Consider the following 20,663-nt stretch of genomic DNA (forward strand, 5'->3'; position numbering starts at 1 on the left):
TAGGCCGTTTTTTCTTTTACTTTCTTTCTTTACTTTTCTTTCTTTTTTTATGAATGTGTGTGTGTGTGTACGCTGGGTTATATATGAATGTAGTGTATTGTGGGTGTGTGTCTATCTGTGTACTGCTTGGTCTGTAAATAAAGTTATATTTTAAAGTTTCTCTCTGCACAAAAATGTAATATTAAGAGTAATATGACATGAACGCTTAAAATACAACATAAATACATCGGACAAAAAAATAAATCAATAAAAAAATAATTAAAAACTTGTGACTGAAGGCTGCGTGATTACGTAGACCTTGTACGTGTGACGTAGCCCGGTTTTACGCTGAGCGCTAGCTGCTCTTGCCTCTTCTCTTTTTGTTGTGGCGAGAAAACAGCGCAAACTGTGCGAAAAAAACTCCACAAACTCCTCGGATCCGTCGCCCGGAGGTTGAAGAAACTTTCCCCCAGCCTGAGTCGACTGTGGGGCCGGCCTCATGGCTCTCCAAGGCCCGGAGGAGCTGCTGGAGGAGCCGGAGGACTTGGACGAGGACGCTAGCATCTCCCCGGCGGAGGAGATAACGCTGCCCGTGGGCCCCGGAGCGGAGGACGAGCCGCTGGAGGCCGTGCTGCTCCCGTGGGACCGTTTCTCCGCCTGGCTCCACTGCATCTGCGTGGTGGGCTTCGACCTGGAGCTGGGGCAGGCCGTGGAGGTGAGGCCGACCCCGGGGATGAGCTTCTGTCACGGGGTGAACAGGACCACTGCTCCTACTGAACCTGTGGCTTTGTCTGGGGTCACAACTCCAGTCCCCACGGGGTTTATACTGAACTTACTATTGTATTAAACTCTTAAGTGCTAACTGTTCATTTAAACTTCTAAATGCATAAGATTGGACTTAGCTTTCACTTAGCGCCACAATTCCCTCTCTTATGGTTCAGAACTAAAACTGTCACACAAAACTGCCTTGAGTAAATGTGTTTGAAGACATCTGGCTAATGTAGCGGAACAAGCGTGAAAGAAGTGAAACTGGGTCATAAGCTAAGGACCCTTAAAAGTTGTAATTTATCAATAATCTTTCCACTGTGATGCATGTAATAACTGGAACAATTTAAAGGTGCACTTTTGCTGTGGAGGGTCCGTCACATGCTTTTCTCCATGGAGTTGTTTTTGCTTTGTCTGGAATGTTTCACAATGTCGTTAAATCATATCTATCATAAACCTTTCTATCTTCATGGAGATCAAACCAGACCAATTACAAGTCAGATCTGTGGAGAGGCGACCCCGCTCACAGTCAGAATGCCTGTTTTTCCTGGTATTTTTGAGCTATGAAACCACCTGTACCAGTAATTGAATACATGTGAGGTAGAGCTGTTTAATGTCACACTGTGGAACATTCCAGGGAGAGCAAGAGACAGCGACAAACCTCCAACCAAACAGTTAAACACCGCACCTTTAAATTGTCCTATTTGTAATCCATCTGTCATAAATGTGGATAGTATTTATTTGTCCCCAATGTTGCCAGTATTACACTTAATAATAGCAGCAGAAAAACTAGCTGATTTGCACCAATCAGGGAACATTTACTTGGGTCAGACTCCTCTTTTTTAGCAAACGGTGTTCTAAAATGCTTTGTATTATTATGTCTTTACTGAGAGGTATGATGAATGAAAAATGTGTGGGACAGATCAGTTACAGACAAAAGATCTAATTCATGGTCTTGGATTCTGCAGTGATCACAGCTCTGGTTTTGGCTATTACAAATTGGGAAAGACAGCATTCACTATTAACCAGATATCTTAAGACTTTTTATTAGGTCTGTCATGATATGATTTTTTTGAAGTGTGATATATCAGTGAAGAAAATACAGACAATAAATGGTAATATTGAAACAAATTTATGCCACTGACACAAAAATTGTAAAGCAGAATTTTACTCAAAAACTATTCTATAAACATGAGCTGCAATAAAAAACAGCAGAATGAGACTCCTTAGTCGTTAGATTGTTTCTATAATTAGTCAGAAAAGTTATTTATTTAACCCTCTAAAGATCAAATTAATTTTGACCATAGTACAAGTACAAGTATTACGTATATTTTTTAATATATTTATATTATTTTCTTTAATTTCTTAAAATTTTCTAACTAGGTCTTTAATTTCATATCTTAATGTGACCATCTTTTAATCTTTAGTTAACCATGCAGTTTGTTTCAGTGGTAAAGAGAAAATGAACAGAGGTTTTGTGGTTACCAACTGTTGTATTTATTTAATCTACTTGTGGATCTTATGGTTTGCAATCAAAAGTGATGAAGTTTTTCTACTCAATAGTTGCTCCACATTTTTTACAACAAACACCATCTACTGATAATCTCAGTATATTTGAAGCTGTTGGCAACATAGTTTTATTTATTTAATAAATGGCCCCTTGAGAATGTGTCAGGAGACAGACTTTAAACTAGGGCTAGGTAATTCATCAAATTATTTTGATTAATTCAGGTTTTTAATAATGGAGATTTTTTTTTTAAATTGCAAAATCGTGAAAATCAAGGATTATTATGAAACACATTTATTGTGCAATTACATTGAGATATCTATATAAATACAATGTAAGGCAGTTTACAATTTCTCAAATAATAGGCTATGATAAGAATGAAAATGTAAAGACGAGCTGTCCCTGCTCTGACTTTGATTAAAATCAATTACAATTATAGTTGTCCAGTTTGTGCAAAAAAAAAAGGTTTGCTGCACAACCCTGCCTTAAATAAATGTGACCTTATTTATCTTTGTAGGTGATCTACCCTCATCACTCCAAACTGTCAGAGAAAGAGGTGAGTACTGCACTTTTACAACCAAAACAAACTGAAACCATATTTTAATTGACTCCTTTTTAAACCCACAGAAAACGAGTATCTGCTACCTGTCATTTCCAGACTCAAACTCAGGTGAGACACCCATAATTCCTACTCTCCTTTTGCCCTTAAACACACCTTGAGTCAGAACTGTTGAGTGAAGGTTACACTCCAAAATGTACAATGAACTTCCTCCTTCCTTCTTCTGCAATTTCCTGTTTTTAGGAAAACTGTAAAGCATTTGAATGATTCATCTGAGATTAAGAATTATTGTAAAAGTAAAGAATATATATATATATATATTTTTTTTTTTTACTGTTTTAAGATGTAGTTAATTTTGTATGAAACTATGTAAATCTTTGTCCTGGCTTAGTCCTTAGATTTCCTGTTAAATACCAATACCATTTTATTAGAAAGTATCAGTATCAGTCAATATCAACAATAATAATTAATCATTTCAGATGAAGAGTGGTGCATATAATACTGTAAACTTGGACAACAAATCCGCATTCTGACAGTGTATGCAGATGTTTGTGATGGTTGCCGCAGTAACCGTATCCCTTACATCACCATCTCCGCAGGTTGCCTCGGCGACACACAGTTCTGTTTCCGTTTCCGTCAGGGCTCCAACAGGAAGTCCTCTATGGGCTGCTTCCTGGAGAATGCAGACCGCGACGCACCACCGTGTCTCAAGGTTTGGATGTGGATAATAATAATTATTTAAAAAAAATAAAATAATAATAGTAATAATAATAATAATGTCTCAGTCCCTCAGTCCCAAAACATTGCCTTGTCACAGCACTAACTGGATATTGTATCATTTGTATTAAACTCATTTAATAGGTGAAAATGTTTAAAGCTGTTTTTATGCTTTTGTTTTGTGTGTTCCAGAGGGAACAGGGCCACTATTATGGTTACGTTTACTTCAGACAAGTTCGAGACAAGTCTCTGAAGAGAGGATACTTCCAGAAGGTGAGGCAGGCACTTTGGTGTTCAGGTGCTTTAAAGATATTGTGTAAAGACTTGTTGAGCTTTAACCACCCTGTGCCCACTTGGTAATATTGGCACAGAAATTAGTTATGTTTTTGATGCGTATAGAAATGATAAAGCAGCTATGCTTGCAATGTGTCAGAAAATGAGCCATAATGATTCATAATATTGGTCCTTTTAAAACCAAAAACACATTTAAAACCTAATAATTATTGTATATTTCCTATTTCAGTCTCTGGTGCTGATCTCTAAGCTCCCGTATGTCACCTTCTTCCACTCTCTGCTGAAGATCTTGGCCCCAGAGTATTTTGAGAAGCAGGAGCCCTGTCTGGAGGCCGGTCAGTGCTTTCAACTGTTCTGCTAAATATTGGGATTTGTCTTGGGACAATTTTACAAATAATATCAAATTGTGAATTTCTTACTTATGTCAAGTGTTAGCAAAAACACATGTCCTCTTTTCATCCAGGCTTTTACTTTTCATGTTAACTCACAATAACAAGAAAAGTGAAAAGGACAAGATAGTCCAACTCCCTCCCCATGGATTTTAAAAGCTAAAAGCAGTGAAATTGTCCTATGTTCTGAACACTGAGGGGTCTTGAACTTTTAACATTCTTTAGCACTTCTGTGTAGAAAAAGATAAGAAAAAATATCCAAGCAAACTTAAAATGTGTTTTTATGCTTTATATATATTCTTTAACATCTATTGTTCTTATTTTCAGCGTGTAATGACATCGACCGCTGGCCCACACCTCACCCTGGCCGAGTCCTTACCCTCCCCATCATGGGAGTCGTCATTAAGGTGCTGACTTTTCCCAGACCTGTCCCAGCACGTGAACGCCTCATCCATCTCTGGATGAGTCACTCAGAATCAAAGAATGCTTCGTTCCTCAGATTTCTCTTTTGGGTTTGTGTCTTTTCCAGGTTCGAATCCCAACGTGTTATGACAAACCAGGGACCTCACAGCTCGTCCAGTCTGCACAGGTAAAAGATTTAAATATATGATGAGTAGGATCTGAAGAGCTGGAGTGGGATTTGTGTTTAGAGGAGTTTTTTTTAATTGTCTGAGTCTGTGATACTTTGATGATGATGAAAAATCAGAACATTATTATTTATTTATACAGTCTTCTTTGTTTTGTTTCAGAGTGACAGTTCTGTTTCTATTGTTCTCCCGACCATTCATGAAGTGGACCTTTTCAGGTTGGGCTCATATCATTTGTCACAGTTGATATCTTATAAATAAACATAGACTTAAAGTACCCACTTTCGAGTTAATTTTCCTTTTAAAGCAAATACAACCCTACATTCAAAGTTTACCAACTTAAGGACAACACACATGTGTAGCCTGTACTATTTAACATGACACATCTTAATCTGTAGCACAGAAATTCAATTCTGTCAACTGGACAGAATTTAATTTTTTTAAATCTAATACATTTCACAGCTCATCTAAGCTGCTTCTTCCGTTCTGGTCAGATCCTGGTGGACACTGTCTTATATCTGCCTGAAGGGAGGAGCTAACTACAGTGAAACTACTCTGAATCTAACACACCTACATGTTTACAGTTTCTGTTTGTTAGCTAGGCCTGTTCGACTGTACTGAGTGGGAACTGTGCCTGAGTCAATCATTATTCAGGCCCCTGACGGGTGCTTAATCTGCCAAATCAAAATTTTTCTCCAAAAAATATATAATTACTATTACAATATTACTGTACTATTCTGTTAGTGCATGCTTTTGCTTGGCTGACTGGACCACGTACAGCGGGCCTGGGATGTAAACAATAATAGGTCTGCTTTAAGAAACAATTTCACTTAAAGCATTTTGACGAACAACCCACTGCTCTGTACTTCATTCTATAATTTTAGCGTCTTTGGTACAAATGCTCACTAGTGTGAACTGCTACTATCCATTGGAGGTGCTGACTCTTTGTTTTAATGACATTTATGGTGATGTCGGTTCCCAAATTTTCAATGCAGAAATCAGCGGACTTGTTTCTTTTATTAAGTCATTTTAGGTGAATATTAAGATATTAAAATATGTTAAAATGTACAAACTATCTGGTGTCACAGATTATAGCTGTATAGCAGACACGCACATTATGTCTTCTTTAATGCTTAAATTCTTTTACAGATGTTTCTACCCCGTGTTTTTCCACATCCAGATGTTATGGGAGCTGGTTCTTCTTGGGGAAGCGTTAGTGGTGATGGCTCCATCTCCGGCTGAGTCCTCAGACACAGTTTTGGCTCTGGTCAGGTCTGTAGTTCAACATTAACACAGAATATTATTATGCATTATTATATAGTGAGCGCATATTAAACTGTTAAACTGTCCCTCTTGTCTGTGTGTGCAGCTGTATCTCTCCTCTCAGATACTGCAGTGACTTCAGGCCCTACTTCACCATCCACGACAGCGAGTTTAAAGAGTACACCACCAGGACACAGGCGCCGTGAGTTTGGCTCATGACTGGCACCAAACCAGCACTAAACCAGAACTAACCCCACACAGGATAATTATGAGATTTGTGCAGCATATATGTCTAATGCTCTAGTGGTCACAATCCTATCAAGACAAAACTACACACTCTTACAATACTTTACTTTACAATACTTTACATGAGACATTTAGTTTGTTTTGTTAGACTTAGACTTAAACTTAGACAAACTTTATTGATCCACAATCGAAATTATTTGAAATTATTTAGTTTGGAGTATATCTGATTCTGACTGGCATGATTGACAGGGAGAGGAACGTGTCTTCTGTTTGTGTGGCCACTTAAAACACTTTTCACTCAAAATTCCTGTAGTATGTGGCAGGCTTTATGTTTTATTTGAGTAATATTAAGTTTTTTAAAAGTACGGAAATGGAACGGAACGAAGGAATGAACCGAAAAAGCGAGTGCAATGTGCCTTTCTGAGCCACAACTGAACAACTGAGTCACTGCGAACACGCCAACAATCCAGCAGTCCCAGACAACACCCTCCATACACGCCACAACTGAACAAAGTCCAGAGTCACGATCCAAACAAAGTCCCACTGACCCATCCAACTGTTGTGTTTCTTTTAAAGTCCGGTGTGTTTTATTTGTGAAAAAAGGTAGAAAATTGACCATTTAATGACAGTGCATCTTATAATCCAGAGCGCCTAATAGCCTGTAAAATATGGTAACTGCCAAACTGCAGCACAAAAATAAGCCAAAATTAGTCTTTTTCATTTCCGTCCCTTCTTGTATTTTCAGTCCGTCTGTGATTCTGGGAGTCACAAATCCGTTCTTCGCCAAAACTCTACAGCACTGGCCTCACATCATCCGGATTGGCGACATGAAACAAGCAGGTACAGACTAGTGCTGTTGCCATACTAAAATATCAAACTCCATTTTGATACTAAGCAATAGATTTGATACTCAATACCAAATGTATGGGGATGTAAAGGTATTCAAATCTCCCGGTATGATATTTTCACGATATCCAACTCATGATATGATATTTATTATGATATTTTGTGGAGGCTAACAAGCCATAGCTAATAAGCCTTTAGTGCTGTTCTATTACGAAGAATTAAAGATTTAAAAGTGCTTAATAACAGTTATTTCTTCATGTAGTCTGCACTGAAATTGCAAAGGATCATGGTTTATGTAGTTCCCTCTATTGCTGCACTGAAAGAATGAATTGAAGCAAAAAGACTTGTTATTCGATATAATGTGACGGCCCACGAGATTAATGCAAGACTTTTGGTGGTTCAGTATCATGATTTTTCAGTTATTGTTACATCCCTAAATACAATACCAGGATAATAATGACACTCTTATAGACCTAATTAATTTGTAGCATTTTCCGTGTAGTTTTATATCTACATTATTCAGTCAACATGTCAAAAAAGTATAAACAATTTCTGATTTTAATGAATAATAATAATAATATAATAATAATAATACTTAATTGCTGCGCTATGACATGGTACACACATTTTCTTTTCACTACTTGTAGACTAGAGTTGTCAAAAGTATCGGAAACCAGATGCTAACAGATACTAAAACTAGTATCAAAACTATATCCTCATTTGAGCATGTATCGATACTAAAAAAAATTCAATACTAAACGAGTATATGCCCATGTTTCACTATGGAACCTACCTGGACCACTGAGGGACACACATATAAAACCACATGATAAAATAAAAGAAAGTACTACCATTTAATGTTGAAAATCACATTCTCTTGTCTTTTATTATTATTGTGGTATTGGAATTTGTATTGAGTATCAAGTCCTTTTCCTTAGTATCAAAATCAAGATTGAAATTTTTGAATCATGACTACAATACTTGCAGCTCACCTTAAGCTGTGTGTTGTGTTGAAGGTGAAATGGCCAAACAAATGAAAGTGAAGAAACTGAAGAATCTCAAAACTCTGGACTCTAAACCCGGTAAATATATATAAAAAAAACATATCTTATTTACAGCACTATTTCAGTTCCTGGTAGTTCTCCATCGCTCCACTAGAGGGTGCTGCTTGGCCTCTAACTGTATTGTATATCCTGGTCTGATGCAGGAGTGTACACTGCGTATAAACCCTACCTGAACAAGGATGAAGAGATCATCAAGCAGCTTCAGAAGGTGAACTTTTTATTTTTAGTTTTTTTAAAGGGTCTGTACCAGATTTAAAAGGAGCATTACGTAGCTTTCTGGTGGAGTGTCCATTAAAGGTTGTATGGAGGATTTTTTGTTTTTGTTTCAAATTGTCAGTGAAAGTTTAAAATACCATTAGAGATGCAGCAGCCCTGTAATTATGATGACCAAAAAAAAAAGAAAATTTATCAACTGTGGACGTAGTGAGGCCAGATAAACATCAGCCAATAGACAATGAGGCTCCCTCATTTTCTATTGGCTGTTAGGTTGTCAATCAAACTCCCTACGTTTCTAGTGTAACTGACTCGCCAGTGTGCAGGGATTACGTGGTTTATGCAGCGGTTCTTAGAGGCTTTTTCAAACTGTCGCTTCCTCGCAATTCGCACAAAGTTGCGATGGCGGATAAGAATCCACGACCAGTTCGCCTCAAAAGAAAGTCCTTTTTTGAGGTCGCTGAAAGAAGAAGAGAAGGGGAAAAGGAGCAAAGACAAACTGAGGGGATTCTTGGAGATTCCTTCCAGCGACGGCGCAAATGAAGCAGACAAAGGGTCTAAAAACTGACGCTTCGGCCGCAAAATTATTATTATTATTATTATTAGCTAGAGTATTATTATTATTATCTAGAGTAAGGAGGCGGGAGGAGATGGTTCTACTGAGGGAGCTGTGGAGGAGGAAGGTGGTGTCAGGCATGCACAACATTTGAAAAAGGACTGTCGCTGTATTTCACGTCCCTAAAAAAATCCTCTATACAATTTTTAAACGCTTTTCTGCATTAAGTTGTTGCTGATAATCATCACGCTAGATTTCTATATATCGTCCCAGGCCTAGTAAAGTGTTTTTGTTTTCAGGGTGTGAACCAGAAGAGACCATCGGCAGCTCAGAATGCCATTCTCAGACGATATTTCCTGGAGCTGACACAGAGCTTCATCATCCCCCTGGTAAAAACTGTCACATGGGTTTATAAACGGAGGTCAGTGGGTGAGACTAGGGATGGGCATGATTAGTCGATTAATCGATAATTGATCATTAAGAATTTCATCGATTACGTTCATTTTAATCGACAAACCGAATGTGCGTAGCGTAGCGTGCCCAAACATGAGTCCGTACTAGAGGTAAGATCTTAAGACCGAGCCCAAGCCCGAGCCCGACCCGACCCGAATTTCGGGCCTAAAATGTCAGTCATTACTTCGGGTCGGGTCGGGCTCAGGCTTCTCTCTCGCTGACTTTTTTTCAAATAAATATATGTTTATAAAATGTATACTAAAACGATGTGTGGATACTAAACTAAGGAATACTTGTTATAAAATTAATAATTTGGATAAAACAGAGAAGTAATGTAATGTAATTGCTATTTAACTACTAAACAGGAGCCGCAGAGCCAGAGCTCTGCGCACGTGAACGCCCCCTCTTAATTTAATAATCTTCCCCTCCGCAAGTCTGCATCTATTTTGACCTGGTATCCCCAATATGGAGGAGCAAGAAGTTAAGGATAAACTAACGGCAGGAGAACTGAAAAGACAAACACGCACCGGTAAGAGTGAGGTGTGGAAAAGCTTCAAATTGATTGTTGAAAATGCTACAGAAACTTGCGTTGGCTTCGCTGAATGTAGTCAATGTGGCGCTTTGCTTTCATACGAGAGCAAAAAGACTGGCACCTCGACGCTGAGCAGGCATTTAAACAGCTGTACTGGCAAAAGTGATGATCGTCAAACATCTATATTATCATTTGTTTCAAAGACCGCCCCTTCTCTTCGCGCTAAGCAGGCCATCACAGACAAGTGCGTGGACTTTTGCTGTCAGGACCTTAGACCATTTTCAGTAGTTAGTGGCGAAGGTTTCAAAAGTCTGGCCCAAGAACTGATCAATGTTGGGTCAACTTTTGGCCGCGTACCTGTCGACTCAGTCCTGCCCCACTACACCACAGTGTCAAAGGCGTGCACCGAGAAGGCTGAGGTAAAAAGGAGCTTGTTAATTGAGCGGGTAAAGAAATCTCTGGCAAGTGGCTGTGACGTGGCCATGAGTACCGATATGTGGACGGATGATTATAGAAAGATGAGTTATATTGCAATAACTTGTCACTTTACTGAAACGGAATTCAACTTGGTTGGAAAAACCCTCACCACTGCTGTATTTCCAGCAGAAGACGCCAAAACGGGGAAGAATATAAGAAGAGAACTGGTCCAGCTTCTGGTGAATAGATTTGGTTTAGAACCTTCATCTTTATCCAGAATAGTGTGGGTTACAGATCAGGGCAGTAACATCGTGAAAGCTTTGGAGCCTTACAAGCGCCTCTCCTGCCTTGACCATGCGATCAACACTGTACTTCACCGTGGGCTGGACAAGGACGCACTGTCTGCAAACGCCCCAGACATTGGAGAAACCATTAGTGCAGCCAAGAGTGTTGTCCGTTTCATCAAGCAATCTGGTTTGGCAGCACAACTATCAAAAACAGTGCTCCAGATGGGCGAAACCAGATTCAGCACAGTTTATTTGACGCTCAAGTCTGCGCGAGATATATAGTGAGTTGTGTGAGAAGCTGCAGTCACGCGGAGAGGAGGAGCGCATGGACAACATTGCGCCAGATCTGTTAGATTTTTTGATCTCCTTTCTAGAGCCTTTCTATGCAGCACAACGAGAATTGGAAGGAGATAAATATACCACACTGAATCTAGTTTGCCTCTGGAATGAGAAGGTAAAAAAGCACTGCCAACCCAGTTCTACGGATAATCCTCAGCAGGCGTTTGTGCGCCACAGGCATTCTGAACTTTTGGAGCAAAAAATCAAAATACATATGTTGCACAAAGTTGCACTGTTCCTGTGGCCTACCTTCAACAAACTCAAAATGATGACACCGACAGAGGTGTCAGAGGTGCATGCACATGTCTGCACACTCCTGGAAGAAGATGAAGGAGGAGAAGTCACCACTACATCTTTTGAAAACGAGGAGGACGAGGCGCACACCAGCACCCTTTCTCAACCTGCATCAAAACGAAGAAGAAGTTCTTTTTTCGCAGAGTGGGAAAACGCGGATGATGACAATGATGCTCCTGTTCGAGATGAGGTTAACATGTACATTAGTCAAAGGCATGCCATGGCTGATGACCGAGATTTGCTTGGCTGGTGGAGAATAAACTCCAGTATATACCCGAAGCTAGCCAAGTTAGCAAGATCAGTGTTGTGCATACCCGCAAGCAGCAGCAGCAGTGAGCGAGTTTTTAGCGCAGCTGGCCGCACGATAGATCAGCGGAGAACTTCACTGAAACCTGGCACAGTGGACGCAATCTTATTCCTGCATGACGACCACAAAATATAAACAATGCAATAAAATCCTGCTGTTCAAATTGCCTTTTTAATTTTTATCTGTGGCTATAATTATTTCCCTTATTTCACAGGAGTAAAGAGCAGGACACGAGGCCGCAATTTGCAGACTATAGGCAAGGCCAGGCAGCATCTTAAACTCTGTTATTCTGTTTATGTTTTGCACAATTTGTAACGTATATTTGTTTGTTCATGTTTGACATTTATTGTATTATACATTCACTAAGCTTTTGCATTTTATTTAAACATGATAGTGTTTTTCTTGTTTTTTTTCTTGTTTGAGTTATTTGTAATTATTAGTAGGCTTATTTTTGCACATGTTTAACTTTGTTTGGTTCTTTATTTTTTTAATAATGGTCTTCACACATTATTTTTGTTCTTATTTATTTAAATTAGTAACGTATTTTATCTAGCTTATTTATTTATATATTATGTTAAATTAGTCTTTACAGCAGGCCTGTTCTTACGTTAGGGGCCTATAGTGTGATTTTTTTTTTTAATTAAAAAACCGTGTTCCTGAAAATGTTCCTATTTATAAATCACCCTCCTCCTCCCGAGTCCTCACAAATAAAATATGACATTTCGGGTTTGCTTCGGGCTCGGGCCTGCAAATCAAGTTAATTGGTCGGGCTCGGGCCGGGCCGGGTCGGGTTTTAATACCCGCGGGCCGGGTCGGGTCGGGCTGGATTTTTTAGGCTCGATCTCACCTCTAGTCCGTACATGTGTCTCTCTGCATCAGAAGGATCGAGACACAAACAGTCGGTCAGTCTGCAACTTACTGAAGTGCAAATGCGAACGATGTGCAACGATGACTTGTACAAAAAAAAAAAAAATTCCACGCTTTCCGTTCGGGACAAGTGTGAGTCCATGTGCACAGTGTATAAAGCAGCACATATGTTTCGGTGTCCAGTGGGAAAAAGCTTTGCCAGGTGAGAGTCGCGCAATGTCGATGACGAGTCCCCACCTCCGACCCCCCGTACGGTGTCCTGGTTTTAACTAATGCAAATCTGGTCACACTAACCTGTATTCACCTGAGTTGTGTCTTTTAATCCGACAGAAGTTGACCGCATCTGCGCACAAGAGCTGTATTTTTATCTTCGCTTAGTTTATGCAAATTAGCGATGCGGTTTTAAGTTTCGTTTCTGTGAGAGTTGCGCAAAACTGATTTAAAGGCAAGGCAAGGCAAGTTTATTTGTATAGCACAATTCGTACACAAAGTAATTCAAAGTGCTTTACAGAATAAGAAATACATTAAAATCATAATAAAAACAAATCAAAACATAAATAATCATGAAGAATAAAATTAAAAAAGAGAGACATAAATTGGAGAGAAGAGTGCGGAATGAAAACCTTTCAGTTATATGCACAGTTAAACAGAAATGTTTTGAGTCTGGATTTAAACAGCGTCACAGAAGAGGTCTGTCTCACATGTTCAGGAAGACTGTTCCAGGTTTTAGCTGCATGAACCTGAAACGCTGACTCCCCTTGTTTAGTTCTGACTCTGGGCACCAGCAGGAGGCCGGTCCCTGAGGTCCTCAGAGTGCGAGATGGTTCATATGACACTAACATGTCACAGATGTACTTTGGTGCTCGGCCATGGAGAGACTTGTACACAAGCAGAGCTGCTTTAAAGTCTATTCTCTGAGGCACAGGAAGCCAGTGCAGAGACCTGAGCACAGGACTTATGTGCTCGTACTTCCTAGTTCGAGTAAGGACCCGAGCTGCAGCATTCTGGATGTTCTGCAGCTGTCTCACAGCTCGTTTGGAGAGACCAGTGAGCAGACCATTACAGTAGTCTAACCTACTGGAGACAAATGCATGGATAAGTTTCTCCAAGTCTGCTTTAGACAGTAAACCTTTGATTTTTGCTATGTTTTTTAGATGGTAAAAGGCTGCAGATGTTATTGATTTTATGTGACTGTTAAAGTTCAAGTCTGAGTCCATTATTACCCCTAGATTTCTTGCCTGATTTGAAGGTTTTAGAGCGAGAGATTTAAACACAATACAATCTAAAACGGATTGATGTGGCTCTAGAGTCGTTACGGTTTATATGTCGTAAAGTTGAATTTATTTATGCAGATTACTTGTGTAGATAGTAATAATAATGATGATCATTTTAATATAAAAACGTTAATGATTAATCGATAATCGATCGTTAATTCTTCCGACGATCGATTAAGAAAATTTCGTCGAATGCCCATCCCTAGGTGAGACTATTCTTCCATTTCAGCATTTAGCCTGGAATAAAAATAATTTTATAGCGTATTTCTCAAAATGATCTCTAGAGGTGAACCAGAGTATTACTTTTCAATTATATGCACCCTATAATTTAAGTACCATAGTATGATGTGATTTGTAAACTCTACTCCAGGCATGAAGGAACCTTTGATGAAGGAAGCTCATTATAACATACCTCCTTCTTAAAGCAGACCTATTATTCATAATCAGCTTCAAAGATTTTAACCATGTTGCAGTTGTTTCCCCTTCTCAGTTACCCTCTCAAAGTTGTATTTAGAGTTATTTATGCATATTTGAGCAATCTTTAATCGCTTCTTTTAAAGACTCTATATTGCCGTTTAGTCCCTGTTGTTACAGCCATCGCCACACACCCACTGCTCTGTACTTACTCCATTCTCCAATTTTCTTTTCTTAATCGGTGACACAAGGTGACGCATTTCCTGAATCAAAATTATTCTACATTTTCTTGATGATTGTAAACAGGAGCGGTACGTGGCATCACTGATGCCTCTGCAGAAGTCCATCAGTCCGTGGAAAAGCCCCCCACAGCTCAGACCCTTCGTTCAGCAGGACTTCATGAAGACCCTAGAGAAGGCCGGACCCCAGCTCACCTCCAGGACCAAGGGGGACTGGATCGGCCTATACAGGTGGGATAGACACACAATTAAAGGTGTACTATGTAACCTTTTGGCCACCTCCTTGTCTCCTTGGAGGTGTTACCAGGTGTTGCCATACTCTATACAACTTTACAACAACTAAGCCTGATGTGAGATAATACTCCCTACAAGGCAAGGCAAGGCAAGTTTATTTGTATAGCACAATTCGTACACAAAGTGTAATTCAAAGTGCTTTACAGAATAAGAAATACATTAAAATCATAATAAAAACAAATCAAAACATAAATAATCATGAAGATTAAAATTAAAAAAGAGAGACATAAATTGGAGAGAAGAGTGCGGAATGAAAACCTTTCAGTTATATGCACAGTTAAACAGAAATGTTTTGAGCCTGGATTTAAATAGCGTCACAGAAGAGTCTGTCTCACATGTTCAGGAAGACTGTTCCAGGTTTTAGCTGCATGAACCTGAAACGCTGACTCCCCTTGTTTAGTCCTGACTCTGGGCACCAGCAGGAGGCCGGTCTCAGAGTGCGAGATGGTTCATATGACACTAACATGTCACAGATGGACTTTGGTGCTCAGCCATGGAGAGACTTGTACAAGCAGAGCTGCTTTAAAGTCTATTCTCTGAGGTACAGGAGCGAGTGCAGAGATCTGAGCACAGGACTTATGTGCTCGTACTTCCTAGTTCGAGTAAGGACCCGAGCTGCAGTGTTCTGGATGTTCTGCAGCGTCTCACAGCTCGTTTGGAGAGACCAGTGAGCAGACCATTACAGTATCTAACCTACTGGAGACAAACGCATGGATAAGTTTCTCCAAGTCTGATTTAGACAGAAAACCTTTGATTTTTGCTATGTTTTTTAGATGGTAAAAGGCTGCAGATGTTATTGATTTGATGTGGCTGTTAAAGTTCAAGTCTGAGTCCATTATTACCCCTAGATTTCTTGCCTGATTTGAAGGTTTTAGAGAGAGAGACTGGAGGTGACTGCTGACACTGTCCCTTTGTTTCTGTATAATAACTCACTCTTATGTAACAGATTATTAAGTCTAGAGTTTCAGTACTTAAGTATTTTTTTATGTATATATTTTTTTCCTTTCAGACATTTCCTGAAGTCCCCAAACTTTGACGGTTGGTTCAGGAGTCGGAGGAGAGAGATGATGCAGAAACTAGAGGCTCTTCATTTGGAGGCGCTCTGTGAGGAGGTACAGTGACCCCTGTTGGCAAAGAAATGAAACTGTAACCAAATAACCCAGTATGCTTTTCTTCAGAAATGCCCATGTTCTGAGACAAAGGATCATAATGTTATTATAGTATTATATTTTTTCAAGATAAAACAATACATTAGGCCATAATATAATGACATTGCATTCAAGTTCTGTCAGAAACCTTGTAAAAAAAGTGTAGCTCAAACATGTTTGGCCAAGTCTTATAAATCTGGACAAAATCTTTTTAGTTTTTAAGTACCACTCAAGAGCAACTTTTGTGGGGGAGTTTTTTGGCTTAATGTCAAACATGTTGAAACTGTCCAACATGCACTCGAAAGCAGCATAAGATGTACTGAAATGCTGAAGCTCAGTGGTTACAAACAGGAACTGAAACGAGCCGTAGACTGTGAAAAAAATCTGCTTCTGTTTTATTGACTAAAATACACCAATGTAAAAATATATTTAATGTATGTATGTTGTTCAGGATCTGCAGCAGAGGATTCAGAAACACACAGAGGTGGAGGCTGTGGACCTAGTCTTAAAACTCAAAGAGAAACTGGTGAGGAAAATGCACCATACTGTAGCTTTAAAGACACACCACTGTACAACACCATTCAACTCTTTCAAGTAATGTTTATTTACTGCATATTTTCAAAAATAATTTTATCCTAAATGGCTGACCACTTATGCTACTTATTTAGAATTTATTATTACCTTTAATATTTTTTCTTTGTTATTATAATATTGTGATCAGTACTTTGTCAAAGTCTAAACTTGAAGCCTGAAAATTTCTGGGTTTCAGACGATGTCCCAACATTCTATAGTCCAGTAATATTAAATACAGATGAGGGAAGCTAAAATAAATATTGTTAAAATGTAATTGTAACTATAATTTAATGTGTAAGAGACTTGTTTAAGAGGCCAGTCAGGTCACATGTTGTAGTTCCAGCCAAGTCAGGTCTTTCTGATTGGACTGTATTAAACTAAAGCTCAGATTAAATTCTAACAAAGCCTGAGACAGAGCAGTGCCTACAGTTAGCACCACACCCCCAGGGAATGTTGAAGATAAAGTACCAGTATGTGTGTTTTTTTTGTTTGTCAGACTCAGGCGGAAAAGGAGCAGCTGCCTGTGCGACCAGGGACTCTGTCCAAACTGAGGTCCCACATCGAGGCGGTGATCCTGGCCTTACCCGAGGACCTCCAGGGCATCCTACACAAACCTGAGACGCCTTGACCCTTGACCCTTGACCCTCAGACTCCTCTGTGGATTATTTAAGCAAGAAGCCTATGGACTTCAAACTCTAGCATTTCACTATTTTAAAGACTGGAGCTGAACCGTATAAAACTTGAAAGGACATTTTAAAAAACGGTTCATAATTTTCCAAATGAATATAATTTTGTTTTTTTTCCCAAGAGACTTTTTAAAAACATCGACAGATAGGTTTAAGATAGGAAAAGGTAATTGTTTGTCTTTTTGGAGACATGCTAACAGATCTGCAGCTAATTTTTTAACTAAAGTTTCCAAATGTTTTTAAGGTGTTTTTATACTAAGTGCACTTCATACTAACTCACATTTATGCAACAGATGGAATTTGGCCTGAGCAGTGCTGTAGAAACACAAGTCCATTTTAAAGGTGCATTGTGTGACTTTTCTGTGTCCTCCAGTTGATCGTTTCCATGGAGATGTTATTGATCTGCCTTCAATGTTACACAATACTGCAAGCACAAGGCCAAAGTTACAGGTCAGATTTGTGGTGGAGACAACCCTGCTCACACTTAGAGTATATTCAGAGTCTTTCACGATGTTTTTAGTAATATAAAACACCTGTAATTGAAAAAATGCAAGATGGATCTAATGTCATACTATGGAACATTTCAGGCAAAGCGATAATATCTCCATGGAAACAAGCAGGTGACGCATCATAAGTTACATAATGCACTTCAGTTCTCTTTTACTTTATCACAAAAAAGACATTGATCATTTCATCTCTAGTTAAGATGAGATAATTTGAACATTGGTGCTACACAGTTCATTTTTAAATAGTTTGCAGTGCTCCAGAGTTATTCCTCACTTACCTTCTGCATTCAGAGCATCATTTTTTGTTCATTTATTCACCACAGTGAGTTTATAAGTGCTTTTTGGAGTTTTGACCTCTAAAGCTCCTTATACAATATGTCTGTGCTGACAAATTTTGCTCAGATATATACGAAAAATATAAAATGAAAATTCTCAAAACTAAACCACTAAACTATAGACCGCTTTAAAAGCATTGTAAATTCCAGAATGGAGCCAACTGGAGGCAAAAGTGAAGTGGAACATGATGTGATTTCAATGGGAAAACTGATATTAATCACAGGATATCTCAAAATATAGAAATACAAAGGAAGATCGGCAAATGAAAACCACTCAGATACATGTTCAAGTGGTTTGAGCCCAGTTTAAAAACATTTACAATTGTGTTTTACTGATGAGACATTATGATAAAAACTTTGCATTTCTGACAAAGGAAAACTCCAGAATCTTCATATTTTACTGGATAAATTCTAGATAAACCCACTACTGTTTGCCCCTTCATCTACAAATATATTACCGTATTTTCCGGGCTATTAGACGCGCTCTTAAGCCTCTAACCGCATCAAAAAACGACCGCGCGCCCCACAATCCAGAGCGCCCTATACACAACTCCACGTTCCAGCACGACTTCAGTAAACTACAAAGCCGCACCGCCCACAGCGCACGCAAACACGCACGGAGCAGACAGCAACCGCACAGCGAAACACACCTGCAGCCACACTCATCACTCCACACCGACGAGGAACGGAACGAAGGAATGAACCGAAAAAGCGAGTGCAATGTGCCTTTCTGAGCCACAACTGAACAACTGAGTCATTGCGAACACGCCGACAATCCAGCGGTCCCAGACAGCACCCTCCCTACACGCCACAACTGAACAAAGCCCAGAGACAAAGTCCCACTGATCCATCCAACTGTTGTGTTTCGTTTAAAGTCCAATGCTGTTTATTTGTGGAAAAAGTTCGAAAATAGACCATTCCATGACAGTGCGTCTTATAATCCAGAGCGCCTAATAGCCTTTAAAATACGGTACACATTTCACCATAAATTATATTGAAGCTGAAATACAATTTTGAGGTTCAGACGCCATCCTTCTTAACAGACCAGCAAATTAACTCTAATATTTGTACCGTGGAAATTCAAAATTGCTGTTTATTTTGTGTTATAATGTCGTAAAACTGTTTGCATTTAGACCAGTTTATTATTGAAAATGTTATAGCTGCTTCGCTTTGCCTCCAGTCACCTCCATTTCAGAATTTTGAACATTCTGATGATGCAGGATTTTAAAGGGTCTATATCTTCGTTAATAGTTTACGCAGAAGATGGTGACAAAAATAAAATAAATGAATAAAAGTTTTGACAGATTTAACTTTTTTTTTTTTTCAAATTATAACATATTTGTCATTTATTAATTGGAGCAGTGCCTCTCTAGAGTGGACATGGAGTGCTTTTAAGTTTAGAGTTATCCAATTTTCGCAGTATTTTTCATCCTGAAGTCCAGTAGCCAATCAGTGTTCAGCGTCTGAATCACATGACCTGCTGTTTCCAAATATGGGTTTTAACTGACGCGCTGCTCAGGACAAATTGTAAAACTTTGAATATTCTGTGTATAATTTTTTTTTTTTCTCCACAAATCACCTTTAAAATCAGCAATATTGTTAGACTAAAGCACCGGAGTACAGGGATTCAGTAGGACAGGAGGTTTTCAGAAAAATTCACTATGTTTTATTTTGAAAGAGACATTGTTTGGATTAAAGGTGCATCGTGTAACCCAGCAAATGCTTGTCTCCATGGTGATGTTATTGCTTTGTCTGGAATGTTTCACTGTATGATATTAAACCTTAAGTTACAGGTCAGATCTGTGGAGAGAGGTAACCTCGCTCAGAATGCCAGTTTTTTTTATTTTTGTTTTTTTTTCTGAGCAATAAAACCACCTGTAACTGAATAAATATAAGGTAGAGCTGTTTAATGTCATACTGTGGAACATTCCAGGCAAAGCAATGACACAGAAATCCACAGAAACAAGCAGGCGACGAAGGCTCCACCAGAAAAGTTACGTAATGTACCTTTAAAGTAAGTTGAATAAGCAATATGAGAAATGAGAAAGCAGAACTGGTGGTTAACCTGTGGAGATGGCCGATGGGCAGCCTATAAATATATAATTATATAAATGTATAGATTTGTAGCAGAGATCTATTCTGATAATCCCCAAGAAATCTTTGCCGCTGATGTCGTTAACATTCCCTGGGGGTGTGATGCTAACTTGAGGCACTGCTCTGTCTGAGGCTTTGTTAGACTTTAATCTGAGCTTTATTTAACAAAATCTGACCAGAAAGAATTGACTTACAGTGACAACACATGAGCTGATTTGTGCTGGTAAACAAGTGTCTCACAAATAACATAATAACAGCCGCAAGCTCTGTAACATTAGCCAACAGTTTTGCTCGTTTTGATCACAGGCCTAAAAATGTTTCGTTTAAATCCATGTTTTGTTTTTTTTCTTGAGTTTTCAGACTATCTAAACACTTTTTGGTAGATATTGCGAATGTGTGCATTGTGTCACCAACTGATAAACAATCCGTCAATATTTGCATCATGCTGGGGTGGGGGTGTTCTGCATGCATACCTATGATAAAATGTTCAGAAGCTACCATAGAGACACAATGCACACATTAGGAAACCCTGTCAGAATGTTTTATGATCTAGTCTGAAAACTCAAGAAAAAATACAACATAGACATTTTCAGGCCTGTGATCAATACGAGTGTTCATG

At 39.0% G+C, this 20,663-nt stretch overlaps 1 protein-coding gene across 1 annotated transcript; it reads left to right on the plus strand.

Moving 5' to 3' along the window:
- The first annotated feature begins 331 nt into the window (after positions 1-331).
- On the plus strand, positions 332-17,347 carry dennd6aa (DENN/MADD domain containing 6Aa). The gene is made up of 19 exons (XM_055158977.1): positions 332-694; positions 2,769-2,807; positions 2,879-2,921; positions 3,410-3,522; positions 3,720-3,800; positions 4,051-4,156; positions 4,538-4,617; positions 4,740-4,799; positions 4,960-5,015; positions 5,947-6,069; positions 6,167-6,262; positions 7,052-7,146; positions 8,169-8,234; positions 8,360-8,424; positions 9,285-9,374; positions 14,476-14,639; positions 15,712-15,814; positions 16,302-16,376; positions 16,920-17,347. The coding sequence occupies exons 1-19, from the start codon at positions 479-481 to the stop codon at positions 17,049-17,051; spliced, it is 1,803 nt and encodes a 600-aa protein (XP_055014952.1). The 5' UTR covers positions 332-478; the 3' UTR covers positions 17,052-17,347.
- Positions 17,348-20,663: the final 3,316 nt, after the last annotated feature.

This window comes from Boleophthalmus pectinirostris, unplaced genomic scaffold (genome assembly GCF_026225935.1).
Source record: "Boleophthalmus pectinirostris isolate CB_2022bp ecotype Guang Dong unplaced genomic scaffold, ASM2622593v1 HiC_scaffold_23, whole genome shotgun sequence".
NCBI lineage: Eukaryota > Metazoa > Chordata > Actinopteri > Gobiiformes > Gobiidae > Boleophthalmus > Boleophthalmus pectinirostris.